Source organism: Diospyros lotus, chromosome 3, assembly GCF_014633365.1.
Source record: "Diospyros lotus cultivar Yz01 chromosome 3, ASM1463336v1, whole genome shotgun sequence".
Classification (NCBI taxonomy): Eukaryota; Viridiplantae; Streptophyta; class Magnoliopsida; order Ericales; family Ebenaceae; genus Diospyros; species Diospyros lotus.
In genome coordinates, this window is record NC_068340.1 from 35,068,848 (window position 1) to 35,085,780 (window position 16,933).

The 16,933-nt window shown below is 35.3% G+C and overlaps 2 protein-coding genes across 3 annotated transcripts in view; both read right to left on the bottom strand.

Moving 5' to 3' along the window:
* Positions 1 to 3,381: 3,381 nt before the first annotated feature.
* Positions 3,382 to 5,713, bottom strand: LOC127797750 (protein ASYMMETRIC LEAVES 2). The gene is made up of 3 exons (XM_052330888.1): positions 5,609 to 5,713; positions 4,702 to 5,440; positions 3,382 to 3,565 (listed from the first exon to the last, which is right to left on the bottom strand). The coding sequence occupies exon 2, from the start codon at positions 5,384 to 5,386 to the stop codon at positions 4,739 to 4,741; it is 648 nt and encodes a 215-aa protein (XP_052186848.1). The 5' UTR covers positions 5,387 to 5,440; positions 5,609 to 5,713; the 3' UTR covers positions 3,382 to 3,565; positions 4,702 to 4,738.
* An 8,144-nt stretch (positions 5,714 to 13,857) lies between these two features.
* Positions 13,858 to 16,933, bottom strand: part of LOC127798519 (sister chromatid cohesion 1 protein 4) — a 52,061-nt gene continuing 48,985 nt past the window's right edge. For both annotated transcript variants that reach the window (XM_052332137.1, XM_052332136.1), the window contains exon 15: positions 13,858 to 14,291. In XM_052332137.1, the coding sequence (XP_052188097.1) occupies positions 14,193 to 14,291 (99 nt within the window). In that variant the 3' untranslated portion in view covers positions 13,858 to 14,192. The remainder of the gene's footprint in view (positions 14,292 to 16,933) is intronic.

Sequence of the window (16,933 nt, forward strand, 5' to 3'; positions counted from 1 at the left end):
AAAACAAATCTGGGTTCTAGTCGTTGGGTTCCTTTATCCTCCATAAAGAAACCTAGAGCCTACTACCAAAATAAGAGAAATAGAGAGAATTACAACTATGGTCATGATCGCAAACACTGAAAACTCTAGTGCAAAAGGGTTTCCCATTGACCCCTTGTCTAGTTCAACAATATTAATTAGCAAATTTCATCAATTGTTGAACGATTCGTCATGAATTGTTGTCATCGCTATTAGAACCCCTATCTCAAATCAAAGGGGCTTGCAATCCCATCAACTCTACTACCTAGCTAGTTGGCCAATAGCAAATTTTAGTCACAATAGGAGACAAAGAGAGTGAGAGAGAGAAAAAGATAGTGACTTTTGTTGTTAGAGAAAACATCGTATAAGTAACCCGCACCAGAGAGTAGTCCCAAATGAGATAAAAGAGAGGAAGAAGGAGAAAAGAGAGATAGAGAGATGATAATTAAGAATGACGAGGAGCAATGACAAGATTTGCGGGCGGAGGCCAAGGCTAGATCTTTGGTCGCTGCAAACAGCCAGCCAAAGTGAGAGCCATGATGATATGGAGAGGAGAAAGAAAGGGAAATTAATTAGAGAGAGATTGAGGGGTATTTGCTTAAAAATAACGATAAAATGGTCAATTTCAGTCACATGTTAATGGTAACTAAAGTGAGTTACTTTTCAAACAAAAAAGTGGTCAGGCCTTTTTGCCAAACCTCAATAGTGATATGTAAATTTATATTTATAATATCATTCAACAAAAACAAAAAGAAGATAATTATGTAAATAAATGATGTTACACTAACATTTATTGAGGTCTTTTTATTTTTTACATTTAGTTAAAATGTATCTAATTTGAGTCTAAATTAACTTAATTGAAATTTAATTAATAATATCATTTATAATCGAAGGATACTCTGAGGAAAAAAAATAAGTAACAAGGACTTCTAAAATTGTTTTTAGATCATAAAAAAATTCATATATATAAATAATCCAAATTAGGAGTCGAAGAATAATTATGTAACTTGTTTGATCATATTTTTATTAATATTAATTAGTAGATGTTAAAATAATAAAATTAATTCCTTAAGATTGAAATTTTTTAGATTTAAAACTTCAACTGAATTTCATATATATATGTAATTCACAATTATTCTGCATTTACCTACTTTAATATGTAATTGGATTTTATTTTATTTTTTGCTAACTAATCCCTATTAATTGTGATTTTATATCAACTTTCAAGTAGAGTGCGTGACAAGTGATTGTATAGTTCATCCAACAAAAAATAATAAAAAATAATTTAGATTTTTCTCGTTACCTATGTATTATCTTCTATGAGGCATTCTATGCCAAAACTACAAGTCAAGAAGAAAGGAAAAACACCCTTCCCTTTCTTCATCGGATACTTGACCCTCTTTAATTGATCTCCAGATTGCCATCGTTGATCATCTACTAATGATTATTTAGAAGAATAGATTAATTAATTAATTAATTAATTGTAGATATCCAACCTATAATTTGTTCACATGCATCTGCTTAATCACCACTTTAAGCTATTTTAAAAACTTATTTAAATCATTTCAACATTTTAAAATTTTATTTAAACCATTTTTAACATAATATATGGATACTTCCTAGGGACATAAGCTTTTCAACTAACCCCATATAAGATGAAACAAGTAAAAAAAATTATAATTGGGGATAGGAGATGTTGGATATGGATTGATAGAGGCTATATATAGAAGAGAAGTCCTAATCGGCGACGAGAGAGAGGATTTTCCATCGTAAAGCAACGATGAGTCTCCATCCATTGTGCCACAACAGTGACAAATAAGAAAGGTTGTTGAATATCATTTTACGTACTTTCTTTAAACCCTAAAAAACATAGAGACATAATTAACAATGAAGAAGCCCAAAATCTTTTGTTGGAATAACCGAATGGCTTTAGAAAGAGCTTTTAATTGGATAGATATTCTTTGTTGATGAAGTTGATTCAAGGTTGCAAGATGCATGGTTTAGTTTTTTATTTATGTATTTTTTAATTTATTACTATTGCCTTTAGTATGGCCTGTTTATTTGTCATTAATTTGATAGTAGTTGTTCTATGTCTTTGGATTGGTTTAGGTAGTCTTCAAGAAGGGGTTGAGTGTTATTGATCGATCATGGTTTTGTGCTTGTTCAAGCCTTGGCTCCTCAAATTAATTAAAGTTGTGACCTAAGCTTCTTTTAGGGTATTTTTGTTTCATGAATGGGATTAATAAGATGATGCCTAAATTGCAATTCTGATATCTTGATTAGTAAAAGCATCATTTGGTCGTTAGGTGTTTGTGTCTATATATTGATATTCATTTGCTGTATTTTTCGATCGTTTGTGTCTTTATTTTGTGGTTATGTGTTTATTTAGTTATTGAAATAGTCGATTGAGCTATTATCTCAGTGCTTGCCTTTAAAGGGGACCTACTTATTTTTGAATCTTCTTTCAATTCACTCTCGAAAGGGAAAAAAAAAATCCAAGCCTATGCTTCCAACTTAAATTAGGATAAGCTATTATGAAGATTTCACTTTGAAGTCTCTAATTTTGAATTTATGGTGCCTCTAAACCTTTCTTATATATATATATATTTATATATAAGGATTTAATTAATTAAATGCTTGCAAAGAGAACATATGTCAATACATATCATGTTGAATTTGTTAATAATATTTCAGTTCACTTGACAAATATTAAGAATACGTACTTGCAAAATTACTATCGACGCTATAAAATCATTATTTTCTCTAGATAGTATTTGTTAATTAAGATATGATCTGAAAAAAAATAAGATATAAAAATTATTTTAGATTGATGTAAGTGTTTTTTATTATATTTGTTAAATTTATCTAATAACCCATTAAAAAAAAATCACGTGACTTCTTATTTGGGATTCTTTAGATAAATTTATCTCCCCTCTCACTCCAAATAAACTCCAGATAAATTTATCTTAGACCTTACAAATGAGAAAAAATAACTCATATATCCCTCAATGTATTTCAAAAAATTTAATAAATAGTCTAATAAAAATCTTAAAATACTTTCTAGTCTTAACTTAATCATTTTATATTTTAATCAAAAAAACATTCTAATCTTATTTTGATATAATTTTATTTTACTGATTTTAACAAACATTAATAGGTGAAGTAAGACAACTCCAAGCGAGGAGGGATCCACAGCCAACGAATAGCCTCGAAGAGCATGATCAGTATTACTTCTTCATTATTTCTATCTCTTTGCTTGAAAAGTACGTTAATTAGTATATACTAGAATTTTCATGCACCAAACAATTGGAAGAGCGACTGAATAGTGAACAATAAGAAGATGCAACACACGATTGAAAAGGATATATATGTGTGTGTATAATATATATATATATGAATAATAAGTATACAGGCCAATCCACTAGCTAGCCAACAAAAAATCAACTGTAGACTAGAATTAATGGAAGCACGATGAGATGAGAAGCTCTCTCTCTCTCTCTCTCTCTCTCTCTCTCTCTCTCCTCCTGAGCACTGAATCCTTCAAAACCTGAACCAGAGTGAAAGATGTAGTCAAAGGAAATGCATCAAACAAAACGAAAGAGAGCAAATACATACATATATATGTCATCTCAAATCCACAAAGACTTTCTAAATTCATGAGTTGCATGAACAACCTTTCGATCATTCGACAGACAATAGCAACTGGTGATGGGTAATTTGAGTATGTTTTACAAACAGTTCTCTACCCCAATGGGTTCATCACAGTGACACTCGCAAAGGTTAATGCCCATCCATACAAGTTACCCCTCCACCCTTAGGGAACTACATCTACAATGTTTCGTGCTACACATTTTTGGAAATTCAATTTTCTTATCTTTTTAAAACAAATTATATATTGGTATAGACATGGTAATGATATATTTTTTTATAATTTCATATGAATCAGTTCAGTAAATGTTTTTTATTATGTGTATATTTATAAATGAGTCACATAATCTTTTACTTACAAATTCTATATCAAATTTAGACTTGTCTAATCTTTAGGCACTTCATAACCAAATACAGATATAATATAACACACACACATATATATATAGACCAAAAATATAACTCTTTAATTTAAAAAAAAAAAACTAATACTTGCATAATTTTATTTATTTAGTGTTTGGAACTGGGGCTAGTCCAAAGAATGAATTAAAAATTATATAAATAATGGCCGGACAAAATTAATTATATCAATTTATTTATCTTCGAAAAGAAAATTCTGGATTCAAGCTAGTGTTTCAGATGTCTTTTCCATTCCTTTCCAGTCCACAATCACAAATCAATGTCTCAAGCAAAAGGTGTAATGGAAAAAGACAGAATTTTCCAGTTGGCAGCCTCATTTTTCCCATCAAGAAAGACATTTTCATGTTGATGCTTCTCGTTTTCAAAACCCTAGCTAGTTCATGGCCATGACAACATCCAAAACTATTTTGCGGCTTTCATATTTCGGCGCAGTAGAATGAACCAAATTTATGGATCCACGATTGGGTCATTAATTAGTTATGACATCGTATTTATCTAAAATGGGATCGTGATCAATCCAATGATCGACAAAAGTTCAGCACAGCAAAGTTTAGCAATTTTGTTGAGCTAAACAAGAAAATGAAGATGAAAATGAAAATGGTAATGGTGGGTTACCTATGAATAAAGATGGGACCTCGGGAAATCCAATCCGCTAAGGGTCAACTGGCGCTCGCCGGTCTTCGCCGCCGGCAGCCCTCGGCTGATAGAACGGAGAACTCAGCTGCCCTATGCTCGCCGAAACGTTCATTGCAAGCAAACTGCTCGCATCGAAGTTGGTTCCAGAATCCATGGCCCTTATCGCCTGTTGCTGGTTCGTCGGAAAGAGCTGGTGGTGGTAGTGGTGGTCGCGGCCGCCGCCGCCGCCGCCAATCAGATTGATCCCCAGGTTCTGCTGGTGGTGGTGGGTGGTAGCCGCAGCGGCCGCAGCCGCGGCGATGAGGCCGTGGCCGGCGATGCCGAGGCTCTGGTATTTGGAGAGCTCGGACTTGGCGCAACTGAGGTCCATCTGGAGCTGCCGGAGCTGGTGCTGGAGGAGGGAGATGACACCGACACAGCCGTACACGGGGTCGCGAAGCCGCATGTCGGCTTCGTAGGCGAGCGAGTTGACGGCGTCCTCTCGCTGGTGGGGGTGCAGTTCGTTGAGCAGCTTGGTGACGTTGCTGGCGCCGAACACTTTGTGGACGTTGGAGAACTTCTGCGGCTGGTCAGGCGGGAAGTACGGGGCGAAGACGCACTCGGGCTGGCATTTCCGGCGAAGGAACTTGCAAGCTGCACACGGCGAGTTGGACGATGACGCCATCCAATTTGTCTGCGCAATTTCACCAGTACTACTGTTTCTTTGTTGCTACCAGCGCTGCCATTTCAAGAACACAAAAAAGAAATGAGATTACAGGTTTGCTTCGTAAACAAAACGAGATAGAAGACTAGGTGGCAATATTGATGAATACGAGATCTCTCGAGTTTGAATCTCAATTATATATTCTTTTATATATTAAGTCTCGAATAGTAAAATTTTACTTACCGAAGAGAGTGGGGCGAGAGGCATACGGAGGAGCACGGAAGAAATGGCAAAGTTGCAGATCTGTGCGTGGAGGGAGGGAGGAGGGTTTTGTGGGGGGGGGGGGGGGGGGGGGAGGAAGAGATCTGAAAGCGAGGAATAATGGAGGGAGAGAGAGAGATATAGAGAGAGAGAGAGAGAGAGAAAGGGTGGGCCGGGAATTGAATGTGAAGGACAAAATATAATCCCAACGCGAAGTGGGTCTTAGACTTGCCTATTTTAATATGCCAATTAGACTAAATTCCAGCCAATAAATAAAGCAATTTTGTTCTAAATTTGGAAACGAAATTCTCACCCAAAACCCCCACAGGATCTGTTCATGATATTATCCCGAAAATCGAAAAAGGCAACCCCAAGATTTTTACTTTTTTGAATTAGGAACACATACAAGATGAAATTATGGCTCTTGATCAGCCTGTAGCAGAACGATACTAAAAGCTCCAGATTTTAATAACATATATCACAATCTACCCAAATTCATCACATATATAATCACAGAACAAGAGAGATAAGATCATAAGAGGTGTTTGAACACATATAATTATAATATAATATAAGATAAGACTTTTGTTAGGGGGGTTTGAAGGATGAATGTCGCTAGCTAAGCTAGGGTTGAATTTCCGGTGGTTTATAGATCAGTAGTGGATCTGGGCAAGTAGAGAGAGAGAAAGAGTGAGTTTGTTGATCTTCTTTGTAAAATTCAGACACTGTTTCCGACGAAAGGGCCTTTGTATTTGCAGCAGATCTTGCTTAAATTTCATATATAGACGCACTGGGAGGGAGAGTGATTGCTTCATTTACCTATAAAAAGGCGAGACTTTTGAGATGCTTAGTTTAGTAGTAGTAGTAGTAGTAGTAGTAGTAGTGGTAGGTCTTCTTCTTTCTTCTTCTTGGGATGCACTCTATACCCAGGCATATATATATACACACGCCCTTATACCCAATACGAATGCGCATATACACACACATATATATATATAATAAAATCAAATTAAGAATAGAACTTGTATGTATATATTAATTAATAAATGAAAGGAAAGCAGGATTACCCAAAAAGAAGTTGGTAATATTAGGAGAGAATATCGTAAACACAAAGATAGTTCAGAATTGTGAACTTCCTTTTTCTTGTGTGAACTTAATTAGTAGAAAATCAAAGCAAGCAAAAATATGGAATAGTATTTATATATATGGACTAAAGCACAACAGTCTATCGACTACAAGAGACACATATCAATATTTAATAATTATATCTTCAAGAATAATCATTCTTGTAATCTAAACAACTATAATAAAAGAGATCTCATAAGTAAACACTAAGAAACTATTCCTAAAAACTGAATCAATCTCCACCGTTCAAATTGTAAATCTATGTATCTGAACAAACGAATCAAATTTCAACCAAATTAAATCACAAACCAACCTCCAAACAGCCTCTTGATCAAACCTCCACTGCACATCTTAATCGAAATTCTGCACTTTTCTCTCACATTTTTTCATCACTGTAGGGCAGCCACAAAAAGGTTGAAAACTCATTTAAATACTGACAATTTTTTATGACAAAAATACCCTTAGATCTTCCAAATCGGCCCAACTATCATTTTGGCTTTTCAAGACTTTTTCTTGTAGGTTGAAACATGGGTGGGTGGGAGCTGGGATCTCGCAAAGCTGCTCAAACTTAGAGGAATAATATTGATCGTTTCTGAAATTATTTTATATTAGTAAATTACCGGCAAAGTGTGATCGTCAACTCTCTCTGGGAGTAGTGTCTAAATATTCATGCATATTCCATCTCTTCTCTCAACCATAATCTTTTTACTTCCTCTCTTTCGGCTAATGCTTTCTGATTCGCCGCCAAATAAGCAACCATCTAAAGATGGTGAACAGAAGACTTCTCAGATGAAGAGAGAGAGAGAGAGAGGCGGGCGAGAATTTCCCTTTTCCTTTACACCATTTAAAACCCAATTCAGGGAGACTCTCTCTCTCTCTGTACGTTGTTTCTTCTTCTTCTTCAAGGTGTGTTGTAGAAGGAGATCGTTGAAGTATGTGATTTGAGATGTTTCAGTGGAGAGTGGTAGGGATGACGATTCCTATTTCTTTCTCCTATGGTTGAGAGAGAGAGAGAGAGAGAGAGGATATTTCTCCTTTGTTTGATTTCTCTGGGGTTCTATTTCTTTAGACTTTCAGCTATACTCCTGGCCCGCATCCTAAATCGGCTAGGGTATGGCTTGTCAATCTTCTGCTACTTATGAAATCAATCACCAGATTCTTTTAGATTTTTCTTTTTCTTTACTTCGTTGACATTATCACTCCAATCCCTAATCAAAATGCCTTTTAATTATCTCTATCTATTTATCTCAGCAAAAAAAGAATTCTCTTTAAATTATCTCCATTTATAGTCATATATATCTTTTTTAAGTTTACTATATCCATTTAGGATGTTTCCCAAATTTTCATTAATTTTCTTCAACTACTACAGCTTCCTTGAGCTACTTTGATTCAAGAAAGTTACAATGGGAACTGTAAAACTAGGGAAAATAATTGCAAGATAGCAACATTATTGTATCAAACTATATAGGCATAAAAGATAAATATATCATGAATTTTAGGTTAATTTTTAATTTTATCCTGATTTGACATTTGATTTAATTTAATCATCAAACATTCAATTTTGTTTCAATTTTATCCTTGATTAAGCAAAGGTGTGCCCCAACTTACCTAGCGGCTAATATGGCGACTAATGTGTCCAATAACAAATATCTCAGCAAAAACAACATCGTTTTTGTGTAATGGGTGACAATGAATAGATCTGAAACTAGGTTGACAAATCTAAAGTGGGCTTAGAGTGGGCCAATGAGTTAAACTAGATCTGGGTGAGCTAAAACTAAGAAACTTGGTTACTTCAATGGCTGACTGTTGATGGAGGCTGGGACGCTCGCTGACAGTAATAACGACGAATGGCAAGGCAGCCCAACAAAGACAGATTGACGGCAAGGCGGATGAAGATAATGGTCATCGACGAAGGTGACCGCTATAATAGTGTCGATTGAAGAAGACGATCGGAGCAAGTCAACGGTGGGCACCACTGCCATCATGGACCCAAGTCATCGTTGGCCAACCCCATGCCATTTTCTTCCGTCATTTGCATTTTCTTCTTCTTCTTGTTCGTCGCTGACCCACATCCACTGACTATAATCGCTCCATCGCTGTTGATCGAGTGGGCTTCCTCAATCTGCCTTAACTTTGACTTGCTCCGATTGAACACCCATCGTTGACTTGCTCTGATCGAACATCCATTGTCGACTTGAGGATCGATGTTGTTAACGAAAAGCTGAAATTTGGGTTGACCCAACCTATGGTTTTGGGTTTGTGTATTTGGTTATTAATTTTGGGTTTATGATTTTGGTTATTGATTTGTATATTTGATTATGGATTATGTGTATGTGTATATTTGATTATTTTGTGTATTTAATTATTAATTTATATATTTAATTATTAATTTTATGTATTTGATTATTGATGATTTGATTTATGTATTTGATTATTAATTTTAGCAAAACGAAGTCGTTTTGCCTTGTGCATCGTGACAAGAGCGCAAAACGATGTCGTTTTTGCTTATGTGTCCGTTATTGGACACATCCGTCGCTAAGTAAGTTGGGACACACGCTTGCTCAATCAAAGATAAAATTGAAATAAAATTGAAAATTCAATAACTAAATTGAAGCAAATGTTAAATCAGGATAAAATTAAAAATTGACCTAAAATTCAGGATATATTTGTCTATTCGGCTAACTATTTATTAGAGTCCCTAGTATAAAACCATTGGGAATATCGCAAGAGATATAAAATAGGGAGCACCACTCTATATAGGGTTTTTTACCTCAAGAGTGAATTGAGTAGTATCATAGGGCCATGACCCCAATTGGCTTCGTTGCCGGTGATTACTGAGTACACTTTCCCACATTTGACCTGCTCTTCTCTTTCTGTGATCTACCCCCTTCGACCATCCTCTTTAGTTTCCTCCTCTAATCATTCCCTCAACCCCCGCCTATGCCCATTTCTTGTTTTCTACCCTTTCTTTTGTCCTTGTCTTGTTGAGGTTTTTTACACTTTCTCAACAAGCGCAAGGTCTGCACGATTTTGCTATCTTCATGGGGCTTCATGTGAAGATGCATCCTTGGATCCTTGTCGCAGCCCTATTTTTGAATCACAAGTTCATGGATGTTTATTTTCTATCAATTGGGGTTGTGCATGGAAATGAGATCTGTTCCCATTGGCTGCTCTTGTGCTAGCTCTTCTTGGTTTGCTACATACTTCTTGTTGCAATATCATTGCGTGAGCCTCAGGATTAGAGATTTAGCTTTCTTTGTTATGTATACTTATGTTTTTTTGCCTTCGTTGTTTTTCATTGTATTGTGACGTCTTTTCCCTTGTTTGTTGGGTTGGATTGTAGAGTTAGGCCTATGGTTTAGCCGTCGACGGTAGGCTTTTCAAGCTCTGGGCCTGAGTTTGTCTCAATGCATTTGCCTCTTATAAGTCCAGCTTACTCTTATGTAGTGACTGTACTCCACTTCTATTTAGTAAAAATAAAAAATAAAAATAAATATAAACGATAGAGATAAGTATTAGAGTCTTAAGGAAATGCACTGGGAACACAGCTTGAATGAGAACATCTCTAGACTTGTTGCTCCTTCATTGTCGCCATCGACCTTGTCGATGCCATCACTTCCGAGATGATTGTCGTCCCATACAGCCTCCATGATCTGTTCATACCTCCCTTGTGTGAAGGGGCAACCCTTTGCCACCCCTATATATTCAACTACTATATATCGCCGCCATGGCCACCCCTCATCGTTAACGACCAATTTCTAAACGTTGCTGTGCTCTAATAATGGCAAGTCTTCCAAGCGCGCAGTTGGCAATCCTTCACCCTCCAACATCTCTGTTGGTCCAAATAGGAAACATTGCATCAAATGACTCACTCCATCAATGGCCCCAGTACTCCTCGTACCACAACCTAATCCTCAAATGGCCATTACCCATCAACCAAAATCCCCTTCCTTCCAACTGTTAAAAAAATATAGTAAGATTTTTTTTTTCCCGAGGTGCTCTTACTCTCTGTCCTTTTTAAGATTGTTAACCAATCACAATAAATAATTATATTATTAGTTAAATAATAATTATATTTATAATATTATATTTAAACTAGCAGTACAAAAATATTAAAATAATACAATATTGCATAAGAAAAAATAAAGCACATCAATACATAAAGAGATAGTAAAATCGAGATTTGTGTAATGTACAGTTCTCTTAAAACAGATTCGTTGCATCACTGAAAATGATAGAAGTTAATTGGCATCTGTTTTTCATGGTACAACAGTTTATAGACTGAAAAATTAATACAAACTTTAGAGCCTAACAACAAACTGGAACACTAGTTAAATACTATTAAACTAGAAGAGTACAAAAATTTTTAAAAAATAATTTAGATGTGAATTCTCTCTTTTTTTTTTTCCAACAGAATAAGGCCCCTATTTATAGATGATGAAGAAGAATGAGAGAAGAGGAAGAAGACGGGAGAGGCTTTACTATCCCCCTCAATTATATATATATATATATATATAATATTTTTTGAATATATAATGAAGTATGCCCCTTCATATATATTAGTAATTAAAATAATAGTTACATAGTATTCTGTATTATTAATTTTAATCAACCGTCTCGTAAAGTGTACTCTCATAATTCAACGCATAAGTATATCTCTTGTATTTTTTTTTTCTTTTACTTTTATAATAATATAAATTATATATTATATTACACATCTCAAAACAATTTTTTATTCACCTATTTATCAATTTGGACATATGAATATACAAATATTACAAATTTTCTAACACCAACACCCACAACCCTTATTCATGCCCAATTGCCCCGCTGGTAAACCCCCAATATCAATGTTAACCCAGCCGTAACCAATTTGTAAACCCTCCCCCAAAACTCATTAATCTTTCTCCTATTCACAACCCTAATGGTAATCCACTACCCTTACCCTCTCAGTATCAACCCAAATATCTCAGCACCATCATTCGTCATGTTCCAACCTCCAATTTGAGCAATCAAGTAAAACCTCTCTACATTGCCAAGGATACATACAAAACAACACCAAATCCATGGACTAGGGGGTTCAACTTCAAGATGGTGATGCAAAGGCTTCAAACACTTGTCCTGTGGCTCTTGGACATCACCTTGGTTAGTCGTCCATGGGACCTAGGGATATGTCATCATCCACGCCTAGTTTAGTATTCCCTAATTTGGCACTCCATATCTTCAAGAAAGTTTCTTTAGGCTTAGCAGATTTCGAGGTGGAGATTGAGGCATTTCATGGGCTTGATGATTCAATAAGTATTCTCCATCTATTCATCTTGGATTCATATTGGTGGTTCAAGGAGCTCTAGATCCATTAGCTACTTCAGTAGTCATTGCCTCTGATAGAGAGTGTACCAACCTTAAACGGTCCTTCCCTTCCCATTTCTGGGAACCTCAAGCTATTTTAGATAACCCCTCTTCTTGGATAATTGCTGTTTTTCCCATTGGGCATGTCGGTTAGAAAAGATGGTCAAATCTTTCTAAGCCATCTCTAGCCCTTGCTATGCCTCTAGGTTCATCTTGCTCTCTGTGAATGCCATGGCTTTGGCAACTACTCCTATTCCTTTAGTTGTTTTATATTGGATCTTCATGAATTTCTTAAGCCATGTGGTAGTGCTTCAGTGGATATGTTGGGTCGGATGGAATCTTGTTTTAGACCCTCTGTTTTGATGTTTTTCGTTTTGCCTTTCGCTTTGTTGCTTCTATTTTGCCTGTGAGCCCTTGGGTTGGTATCCCAAGGTCTCTTCCCCTGTATAGCCTCAATGTTTTCTCTTAGCGGAAAGAAAGGTATTGTGGGCACCCTTACTTGAATGTAGATAGGTCACACTAATAATTCGAAAAATGATGCAATTAGATTAGATTATTATGATTGTCTACCTCAAGTTCGTGCTCCCAGCTAGATGACATAGAATTGTCGTACAAAATTACATTGGTCAAATATATATTTTAACTTTTATATTTATATATTTTTTTCACTTAAACATTCAATTTTTTTATTATTTCAAAAACATTATTAAATTGTATAATTTTAAGTCAATTGTACCCTTAAACCTTTTGTTATTTCAATTATGCCCCTAAATTCATTGTTCTCAACAAATTTATCGAGTGTACAATTGACTCAAAATTGTATAATTCAATGGTGTAATTGAAATAATAATAAAAAATTTAAAAATACAATTAATTCAAAATTATAAGTTTAGGATGTTTTTGAAATAACAAAAAATTGAGTGTCTAAATAAATAAAAAATACATACAACTATACGAATTAAAATATATATTTTACCAAATTACATTTAATTGATTATACCTTTTTGATATATTGCGGATGTAAGTATCAAAACCAAATCAAGTTAAATTTTATATTGTAACTTCTCTTAATTTGTGCGTGAGTGAATGTGTTTCATTTCACCTTAACAAAGGATTTAGCACTGATTACCATTCAAGGTTTGAGAAAAAAAAATAAAATAAAAATTATACCGATTAATTAATTACCAGTCTAAATATTATTCATTACAATGTAAAAATGATGTTGGTTGTTACCAAAAAGACCTACAAAATAAATAATTAATTCATGAATTAATTTTATTTACTATATTAGAGAAACCAAATCTAGTTCCATGATATACTAGCGAAAACATTGGTCATTGGATGTTGGTTGGATGATTGCAAACCATAATAGTTATATATATATATAGTACGTTGCAAATTCAACTCCAAACCTAGAAATGTGTTCAACAACTCATACCATACTTTGGGACAAAATTTTCATATGTTGCAATTTCAACTCCAAACCTAGAAATGTGTTCAACAAGTCGTACTCGACTTTGGGACAAAATATTCAATCGCACCGTCATACCACGTGAGGCCAATCATTACATGACCCTAAGGTAATTGTTGATGAATTTAAAAATAAAAATGAAGACAAATGTATGATGTATACATGGCACGTCAAAAGGAGGACGGGCTGGGACTGAATATTTTCTCTTGGGGAAACATCCTTTTCCTGTAGCATATATATAATTACAACAGAAAGAGAGGAACTAATAATAAATACAACAAAAGTATTTAACTTATTTAAAATAGAGGAGCTAATTAATATAAACTAGCAGCAACTGCAACTGGCAGGTTATATACATGCAATGAAATCCTCCATGCTAGAGAGCACTTTCTACAATCGCTACATAGAGTGGGGTTCCATGACTACTGCATGACACGACAACAGCCCCTTGGCTCCACCAGTATGCTACAGAAACTACCAATTACACAAAGACCCATAAGTTAGGAAAAGAATGGATACAAGCAAGAATAATCCCCCAAGCCCCAAAGCCAACTCTTCTGCTACCAAAAGTACAACACATTTCTTTGCAACTTTATATTTTGCTTTCTACTGTCTTTGGGATCAGAGGTCCGATTTCATCAGCTTTACTCGAGGCTTTATGGTGATGTTATTGAAGGGAGACTCCTGCTCCACGTGGATGTAATCTTTTGTTTTAAGAACCTGCACAGTCGTCATATTAATATCAACAACATATATTCAATGATAAAATAGGATTAGTCATCTAGAAAAGTAGGAACGGTAAGAATGAAACCAATTCATCCGAAACATGAGCGAGCTACATGAAGCAACAATCTGGAAACACCTCTTATTCCAGTCAAGTAACCATGTTGAAAAGTTAGAACAAAGGATATCAGCTGTTTATTTCACTATATGCCATGTAAGGTAATCCATTTACAATATGTCAAATTTATTCTAGGTGAAGAACTGCAGGTATTTCTGCAAATTGTCTACACGACAGATTTGAATAGGAGCAATCTCACAAATAAGCTTCAAAGCACCCTTCTCCCCACCCAAAATTCATACATTATGGTCTTCTAATTTCCTCCTTTCATTTAATGAAAAGGATTGCCAAGGTCGTTTGATAAAAGCTTTTAGTTTTCTGTTTTCAATTTTGGCTACCTTATTTTGGTATTTTCATTTTCAGTTAAAAAAGAAAATGAAAACGTAAAATATTATTTAACAACTTCTTTTATTCCAATATTGCTTCCAACTTTTCTGCTCTTCTCCCTACTGTTGATAGAAGTCACAAGATCTGGGAGCTGTGGAGGGAAAAAGCAGCCAAACAAAGAAAAGAGGTGAGGAACAAAGAGGGAAGAAGAGAAGAATTTGCCTGGAGAGCTTGTTCAAAATGTGTCTCGGTGAATTCAATTAACATAAAGGGCAGTCTCCAGCCTAATGGGGTGAGGTGACGGCAAAATAAATGAAAACAAAACAGAAACTATTAAAACACCATAAGGGTAATAACCTTCATTATTTATAAAATAAAAACTACAAACAGAACCTAACCAAGCGGCCCAAAGAAGTTGTTTGATTTTGTTACTCTCTTCAATTTTCAAAAATAAAAAATAAATAAATAAAGCATCATTTAGCTGTCTTCAATTTCGGAAAAAATGGACAGGCCTTCTGTTCATTTTCATTTTTCCAAATTTGCTACTGCTGCTACTTTGTTGTGAGCCATGAAAATCTTCTTTTTGGTCACCCATTGTCAAAATCTTCTTCTTCTTCTTCTTCTTCTTTTTCTGGTAAAGCCACTATGTCACTGGCCATTCTTCATATTCTTTTATTTTCTTTATCCAATCGCCCTCTTTGTTGTTCCTTTCTTTGTTAACTTTCTTCTTCACTACCAAGGAGGGTTTGTCAAACCCTCAAAAACAAGGGTTAGCCTTTTGGCCAAAACTAGATATAGATTCGACAAACTGCTAATTTCAATTTGGCTTAGATCCAAGTTTGGTCACATCCCATGACCGACGACAGTTCATTAAACCCTCAATGAAAGTGGCAAAGAGTAAAATAGGAAGTAAAAAGGAAGCAGAAGAATAAGACAAATAGGAGAACAACAATCACAAGCCTTAATTCCACTAGGTGAACTCAGCCACATGAATCCTTGATCTTCTTCTCCGTCCATGGCCGTGTCATTTATAACAACAACAACAACAACATATCCAGCCTTTATCCCACTATGTGGGGTCGACTACATGAATTCTAGACTTCCATGTATTTCTATCTTTTGTCATATCCTCATTTAGATTCATATATTTCATATTAAATTTTAATGTCTCTCCCAAAGTCTTCTTGGGTCTACCTCTACCTCTTTTTGTGACTAATTATTCCATTTCATCAACTCTCCTCACAGGAGCGTCTCTTAGTCTCCTTCTCACATGACCAAACCATCTTAGTCTAGTCTCTCTCATCTTTTCCTCGATTGGCACTACTCCTACCTTATTACGAATAACTTCATTTCTAATTTTATCCTTTCTTGTATGTCCGCACATCCATCTTAACATCCTCATCTCCGCTACACTCGTCTTTTGCTCATGCTGGTATTTGACTGCCCAACATTCTGAGCCATATAGCAAGACTGGTCTTATAGCTGTCCTATAAAATTTTCCTTTCAATTTTAATCGGATTTTACCATCACATAACACCCCCGATGCATTTCTCCATTTTAGCCAACCTGCCTTAATTCTATGTGCGACATCCTCGTGGATTTCTCCATCTTTTTGAATCGCTGATCCCAAATATCGAAAATGGTCTTTTCTTTGTAAGATTTGGTCTTCTAATTTTATTATAACATCATCCACTCTTGCATTTTTATTAAATTTGCATTCCATATATTCTGTTTTCTTTCTACTTAATTTAAATCCCTTAAATTCTAAATTGTTTCTCCACAACTCAAGCTTAGTGTTCACTCCTTCTTTTGTTTCATCCACCAACACTATGTCATCTGCAAATAGCATACACCATGGCACATCTGTCTGAATATCTTTAGTGAGTTCATCCATTACTAAGGCAAATAAGTATGGACTTAGTGCAGAACCTTGATGCAGTCCTATTGTAGTTGTAAATGGTTTAGTATCCCCTCCGCATGTTCTGACCCTTGTCTCTACACCATGATACATGTCCTTAAGGGCTTGTATATAGGCTATTTTGACTCATTTCTTCTCTAAAACCCTCCATAATACTTCTCTAGGGACCCTATCATAGGCCTTTTCTAGATCTATAAACACCATATGTAGGTCCTTTCCATTAGACGCCTCAGTAAATATATAGCTTCCATTGTTGACCTACCAGACATGAAACCA

Coding starts and splice junctions, on each gene's coding strand:
- LOC127797750 (XM_052330888.1), bottom strand. CDS start 5,386: ATGGCGTCATCGTCCAACTCGCCGTGTGCAGCTTGCAAGTTCCTTCGC.